This window comes from Eucalyptus grandis, chromosome 3 (assembly GCF_016545825.1).
Source record: "Eucalyptus grandis isolate ANBG69807.140 chromosome 3, ASM1654582v1, whole genome shotgun sequence".
NCBI lineage: Eukaryota > Viridiplantae > Streptophyta > Magnoliopsida > Myrtales > Myrtaceae > Eucalyptus > Eucalyptus grandis.
This window is the reverse complement of record NC_052614.1, coordinates 66136392-66144188: the sequence shown is the minus strand read 5'-3', so window position 1 is coordinate 66144188 and position 7797 is coordinate 66136392. Positions and strand designations below refer to the sequence as shown.

Here is a 7797-nt window from a genome sequence, read left to right as displayed (position 1 = left end):
ATACCCGCATGATCACATCACGTGTTAGTGGATTGATTTAAAATTAATACAAATTGTTTGACAAAATTTCTTTCTAAAATGGACAAGATTAGGTATCGAAATTGTACTAATAAGTTAATTAATATAATTAAGTCTCCGACCTTACATTCTCTAGTTGCGTAGGAAGTAAGAAACACCCACGTGCCTCTTTTGATTTCTAGCCAACCCCAATAGAATAGTGGCAATTCTTTATTACAAAATTCTTATGAACATTTTAATGTCGCGCGAGATATGAGTTTGGGATAACTTGTGCCTAATCATGAACTGTAAGCTCGCCTTTTATGCAATACCCCTAAACTTATTCTCATCCCTGAAAGGTAGGTCGCGACAAACCCTCGACAAAAAAATTGAGGAAAATTTGTATATTTTAATGCCTACTTCCATTTCTTTCCCCTCTTTCCCAAGAGGATGTAATGTGAGAAACACATCATGTGGCAATGATAAATGGTCTAACCAACCAATCGGAAAGCAAGATATACACACACTGAATGTATCATCGGTTACAAGATTTAGAAGATTATCTCGATTTTAAGTTCATCCCCTTGAAAACCACCGGTGACAAAAAAATTTGAGAAAATTTTATATATTTCAACGCCTGTTTTCGATCCTCTCTTTCTTGTGAACATGTTTAACGCGAGGAATACATCACCTGGTATTAACAGATAGTCTAACTGATGAATCAAAAAGCGAGATACACACATGCTTGACGCCAAGCAAGATGAGTTCATAGCACATGAGCAAGCAACGATGACTGGTCGGCCTCACCACATCGGCGACGTAGTGGGTCCCACGTGGCGGATCCGCAAGGACAAAATACATTTCTCTCCAACAGAGCATCATTCAATTCAGGCATTTGCCGAGTTGGCTTGGGCTAGGCCCGAGAACAATCGGGTCGAGCACGATTCCATTAGCTAAGGTGGCTCTAATTGACTGGATCGGACGGCCAACCTGGCTCAATTAGATCCACCTTAGCTAAGGCCACTTGAATAAAGAGAAGAGTTAGCATTTGCCTGAAGCTTGTCACCTGCCTAGAGCTTCTCTTCCTTGACGAAGCCAACTAGTGGACTCGACGGTGCAACATCCTATTATGTCATGAGCAGAATAGTCATCTTTGACCAAAAAGATGGAACCCAAAGAACTATAATCACATCAATTCATTAGCTCAGTAGTGGAGTCTTTCAACTTTTATTGGGTGCTTTAGATTGGTTGTAGTAGAGGATGGGATGCGATAACTGCATATGATCAGTGGGAGTTTGTTTTGTAAATTCAATTGTTTCTTCTCTTTCTTGTAGCGTTGTGCGCGTAATATGTATACATATTAAAGTTGTAAACTCATATTTTGTTATCTCTTTTTGTAATGGAAATATTGAAGTTCAATTAACTCAAGTGTTCAATAATGAATTAATAATGATGCTTTTTGGTACATCCCATCACATGCCCATACCTTGTTGCCATGTTGCTTCAATGAGCCACAATCACTTTCTATTCAACGAATGAAGGATCGAGTACACCAATTTGAACAAAACTAACCACGGTTGGACGTGAGTGCAAATTGAAATAAATGGAAAACCTGGAAAAAGATGATGTAGAATCGGGCTTTGTACACAAGCTTTGTCTACATTTTGTCGGTTTAACGTGAGTGAATTCTAAGATGGAAAAACTAACCTTAGTTGATGGGGAGGTGGGCCTGCTCAAGCTTTGTGATTCATGAATAGAGAAAAGTCAAATAGAAGATTTAGGTCTTCGCAAACAAAGAAAGAAGCATATGGTTTTTTTTTTCTTGTTTTTGAATTTGTGTCTCAATCGGCGGAGAATTTGGGCCTTCGACTTTGCGGAGGATGGGTACAAGGAATGTGGAACTTTGGCCTTTGACTTTGTAGAGGATGAGTACAAGGAACAGGGATACCATTGGAAAACCTAGGGTTTTTTTTTTTTTTTTTTTTTTTTTTAGGATTTGTTAATTTTTCCCTAGATTTTTTTTTTTTTGGACAAAATTGCCCAAACTCTGGTCATCGAAAATGTCACATGTTTGATAGGCGACGAATATTTGGCTAACCAACAAGTTCAGATTTTTATTTGGAATTGATTCAACCACTTTGAGTCATTATTTGAGACAATGAGTTCACTTAAGGTCTTTATTTGATACAAAATTTATTTCGAGTCCTTATTTAAGAAAATTGATCAACTTCGGGTTCTTATTTGGAATTTTCCCAAATCTTTATTTAGTGTGATCGTGATCTTTTGTTCATATATTTCAATGAATTTGAGTAAACCATTTTTGCTCTCCGCTTAAATTCTATTAAGTATTCTATGCCCATTTTTAAACTAATGTGATTACGTTTGCAATGCGGATTGATCATGTGCAAGAAGATTGTAGCATATATCAGTTCAATTTCTTTGACACTATGTGGAGTTAGTGTTGAACCATTTTTGTTGATATCGTAACAATATCATCAATGCGGCTCAATTATTTGCTAAAGGTGAAACCTATGTTATGTGTAATTGAGTATCATAGATCAAAATTGACTTTTCTAGATAAGTTACTTAACTTTAGAATCATGGATGTGAAAATCAATTGCGTAATGCCCTGACCAGTTCACTTGCTATATTTTGGTTGGCATGACTCGATTAGAATTTGATTGTGTAGTTGTTGGCCAAGATGAAAAAAAGGTGTAGATCTCTCTATTTTGTGAAAATAGAGAACCCAAACGAAAATCGCAAGCAAAGCAAATGGGAAAAAAAAATGACAATAACGTGGAATCGCCGGGGTGCAAAAAGGTCCGAAATGACGACGATCTTGCATCTTGCATCTTGACGATGATGCGTCGGAACATCTTCATGTGGGACGACCATTTAATTCAGTCAAGTCAGAGGTTGTCGCGTCGAATCGCTGTGCTCCACGCCCTCTCCATCTCTCTCTCTCTCTCAAACCCACGACCACGTCTCGTCTCGCTCGAACCCGATCCGGTTCGATCCCAGGCTCCAAGATCTCCTGCAAGATCCCTCCTCCACTTCCCCGCCGACAGGTTCTCGCTCTCTCGATCTCTTCTTCTGGGTAGCTCTCCGATTCTCGTCCTCGCAGCTGAATTTTCTTGAATCTGGCCGTCTCCGGCCAGACCCACTAGATCCCGGCTCCCGTTTCCCCGATCCCGCGTCCCGAATCCGGTAATGCGAGCCGTGCTCCGCCCGAAACCGACGCGGATCGCTTCCTCGAGCACCCGCGCGTCAGGTGTTTGTTGAAAGTCCTCCGAATTGGAAGTGTCAATCTGTCTTAGACCCACTTGAATTGAGCGAAGATCCCGCGAGTTTCTAGCTTCGGTGCTGAATTAGGAGCTGGGTTTGGCAATTTACCATGTCTTCCATTCGATTAGATTCCCAGAAGCCGTACTTCGCCACGACCGGCCTCGTGGTGGGCTACGCTCTCTCCTCGAGTTTGCTTGCCGTGATCAACAAGTACGCCATCACCAAGTTCAACTACCCCGGCCTCTTGACGGCGCTTCAGTACTTGACTTCTGCTCTGGGCGTCTGGGTGCTGGGGAAGGTCGGGTTCCTGCACCACGATCCGTTCGTCGTCGAGACTGCCAAGAAGTTCTTCCCTGCTGCTCTCGTGTTCTATCTCGCGATATTCACGAACACGAACCTCCTGCGCCACGCCAATGTGGACACGTTCATTGTCTTCCGGTCCTTGACGCCCCTTCTGGTTGCCTTGGCCGATACCGCATTCAGGAAACAGCCGTGCCCGTCGAAGTTAACATTTGCGGCGCTAGTCGTTATCCTAGGTGGTGCTGTTGGGTACGTGGCCACTGATTCGGCTTTCACGTTGACTGCGTATTCTTGGGCAGTTGCTTATTTGATCACGATCACGACTGAGATGGTGTACATAAAGCACATGGTCATGAATCTTGGATTGAACACTTGGGGTTTTGTGTTGTACAACAATTTGCTGTCGTTGATGATGGCTCCAATCTTCTGGGTTCTCACAGGAGAGTACGGTGACGTTTTCGCTGCTTTGGGAGCCAATGCAGGGAACTGGTTTGATTATGATGCATTCTTTGCCGTCTCTTTGTCATGTGTATTTGGTTTGCTGATCAGCTTCTTTGGTTTTGCCGCAAGAAAGGCAATCTCTGCAACAGCATTTACTGTGACGGGGGTTGTGAACAAGTTTCTTACAGTTGTCATCAATGTGCTGATCTGGGAGAAACATGCGAGTCCATTCGGTTTAGTTTGTCTCTGCATTACTATCATTGGAGGAGTCACATATCAGCAGTCAGTCAGTGGACCAAGCAATACTACAGCTCAGCGTGAGTCCACTATGCCTAAGCAGGTAGACAGTGAGAATGAAGGTGATGATTTTGTAGAGGATAGGCAGGGAAGGGTGACTAGTAAACTTGCTGTATGAGTTACATTGTATTGCCTCTTTGATTATTCTAGATGGTGAATAGAATAGTGATGCGCCATCTTTAGCATAAAGCTACTTGAGATTTGAGGCCTCTAGTTTGCAATGTGTTTTGACTATTATTGTGATTCTATTGTCTCTTTTAGAATGTATTGATGTTCTTATGAATTATGTTTGATGTGTTGTTCAATCGCTTTTGCAAGTAAACCGTATGTCAATGGATGCTTCTTCTACAACTTTTCCCTGCATTCTTGCGTGTTATGCATATAAAGCACCTGGCAATGTGGCTGTTTTACTCTTTCATCGTTTGGTGAGAGTCTAAGTTTAACGAGGCTGAAGGTTTGCATCTTTCGACATGTTCTGTCTCTTATATCTAGGCACTACCTTAAGATTTGTGCAGAATGAACTTGTTAAAGAAGTGACGCGCCTTATACAATGGCTGTATAAATAGCTGATAGCTGCCTCTGAACGTGTTTCGGTCACCCTTGGCTGCAGTATCCAGTAGAAGCACTGCTGGTTTTATCCTTTGTAGACCTAGTCCTGTATCCAATGAACTTAACTTGTAGAGATCTTCAATCTCTCTCTCTCTCTCTCTCATGTACACAACTACTATGTCTTCCAGTTGTTCCTTGCGCATCAAGCAGTCTACCGTTCTGTTTTTTTTTGGTTGAAAATGTAAGTATTATAGAGTATATAAAGTACAGCAGCTTATGGTATCCCTGGCATTACAAATAGAGCTAATAATTCAAAAGGATGAAGGTAGAAAGTCTTCACATAGTAGCCAATACCACATTTGATTGAAAAGGTTTAAGTTTTTGATAAAGTGAAAATCTACCTCTTACATTTTTATGCACATTGGCTAAAATAATATGGATGTCAGTTGAATTGTTTTGAAACCATTTATGGTTGTACTTTATCCAAATGTAATATATTGTTGCTAAGAAAGATACCTTGAGGAGTCTTGCTGTCAAATCTTTGCCTTTTATTGTCTTATATCATCCATTTAAGTTCCTCATTCTATCCTACTAAAGAATGTCTAATCCCATATTATGTAAGGATGCTACGCCAATTGCTGCTTGTCCATTTGCACCAAAAGAATAGATGAGTTTTATCTTCTATATTGGTCTTGTAAAAGTTACATTGGATATCAATTGAGGTCATCCATGGTGCTATGATCTCTGCTTTCAGTATTCTATCTCTAAACTAGCTAGCCGATGAAATTGTGTTTCCTAATGCCTCTACTCCATAACCGAACCCCTGTGTTTCAGTTCATCATAAATATCACAGCAATTGTACCTTGAGCTAAATATAACTTAGAATTTTTTATAATTTGATGAGACATCGCCAACTCCAAGCCATACTACCCTTACCATTCGGGTTTACATGGTCGATTTTTGATTATCTGATGGAGATCCAGAGCATCAAGAATTATGTTCTGGAGCCGTATCCAGCGTCGATACAGCCCTCGCAACCGTTTCGCATGACCTTCAGAAAACCTCATCCCTGCATCAGCCCATTTCTTCTCATTGTATGGTTCTCTGACGTGGGGAGGGTGAGTTGATGAGGAAGAAAGCCAGGTTCAAAGAAAACATACTGGTTTTGGGCTCAGGGTTTTGGTACCCATGAAGCCCGTGTCTGTTGTGAAGGTACGGTGTGGTGAGTGAATTAAGGCCCAGGACAATGGCAGACATCGTCCATGAACTCAGTTATCAAGGAATTAGGCCACAACCCCTGATTGACTAAGGCCTAATTAAGGGTACTTTGAGTTCGAACTGCAACGGCGCCCCGCTCTGTTCATGTTTCTGGAGAAATTCTAGGGCGAGTCGAAGCGAGCAGTTGCCTCGGAACGGGAGGAATAAGGATACCATATGCCAAATTCCGAGCGATCGAGCGTTATATATCGCTAGGCAGAGTTTGCGATGAGAAACCATCGTCTGTTTCGAGAGCAGTTGATGGATTTTCCGCATGTGGTGCCTGAACTTATGATGATGAATAGCATCATCGTCTGTACCTTTGCCTTTTGTTAGGATCGGTATGCTAAACGATTTACGAGGTAAGATGGACGTGCACAGAGCAACGTGGTATCACAGCGTGAGAGTGAGGATTGCTAATAGGGAAAATTGAAAATTGTCAATTAGTTATAAAATTTATTGTATTGTCAGCCAATTGTGGCATCCCAAAAATTCAAAGCCAAGCCATAAAGTGTGTTAAAGTCTTTAATTAGGTGATAGAATTTCCATGGCTTATGTTTTAGCCATTAGTCTTTTAATTAGATGATTTGTGTTTATGATTGCGAAAATTTAAATTCGATAGATTAATAATTTATGCTTGGCCATGTGCTTAATAAATTAAATTTCAATAGCCAAGATGCCCCAAGACTTTGGCCAAGATAGAATTTGAATTTGGAAATAATTATAGAAAGGAATTCAAAAAAAAAAAAAAGAGAGAGGAAAAATGGTTAATTTTTAGGAATGGGCCTTAAGCCCATTGGCCTAAACTTAGTGGGCCGAATGGCCAGCCCAAATGGAGGCCCACGGAAGGGCTATCGCCGGCCCATTAAGGCCCAAAGGAAGAGGTGGCCGGCCCATGCATGGACCTTGCCAAGTGGCAAAGGGGAAGGCCATGCATTGGCCATGGTTGAGGCAAAACAATCATTAGCAATGATGGGCTCTAGGGGGGTATAAGAGGAGAGGAGAGAGAGAAGGTGGCCAGATTTCTTTTGGCCGAGAGAGAGGGTGCGAGAGAGAGAGAGATTTCGAGAGAAAGAGGGAGAGGCCGAGAGAGAGAGGAAGGAAGGAGTCGCCGTCGCCGCCGTGTCCGTCCGCCGTATGCCGTCGTTTGCTCATCTTAGAGGCAAGTGGAATCCTCTAGCTTCTCTTGCATGTTTGTGTATTGTTTGCTTGCTAGATCTTGGGTGTTTTAAGTGAGAAAAACCGAGGTAAGGTTGGTTTGTTCTTAAGTCGTGTGACTGTTCTTGCTCGGATTGTGTGAGTCAGTAACTTGTTTGAGCTTGCATGTGTGTTTGGAGTCCGATTTTGGCTTCGATGTCTTCATGAAAGTTGTAGATAACATCTTGAACTATCACATACTGAAATTTCGTGAAAAATTATGGAGATTTGAGGGGTTAAAGTCTTGTTATACGGAGACCTCAGATCTGGAGAGGTTTTACTGACTTCTTGCTAGATTCGTGGTTGCATGTTGGTTTTTGTTGAGAATCTCACTTCGGTTTCTTCATGAAAGTTGTAGGAGACATCTTAAACTACAACATACTCAAATTTGAAGTGAAATGAACAAGTATAGCCTAGTGAATCGACTAGATCTTGAAGAAGATGATTCTGGTGATGTATTCCGAGATACCCGAG

The 7797-nt window shown here is 41.6% G+C and overlaps 1 protein-coding gene across 1 annotated transcript; it reads left to right on the top strand.

Annotated features, from left to right (window-relative positions):
- The first annotated feature begins 2875 nt into the window (after positions 1-2875).
- LOC104438491 (GDP-fucose transporter 1) lies at positions 2876-4642 on the top strand. Its single transcript, XM_010051651.3, has one exon. The coding sequence runs from the start codon at positions 3392-3394 to the stop codon at positions 4436-4438; it is 1047 nt and encodes a 348-aa protein (XP_010049953.1). The 5' UTR covers positions 2876-3391; the 3' UTR covers positions 4439-4642.
- The last annotated feature ends 3155 nt before the right edge of the window (positions 4643-7797 follow it).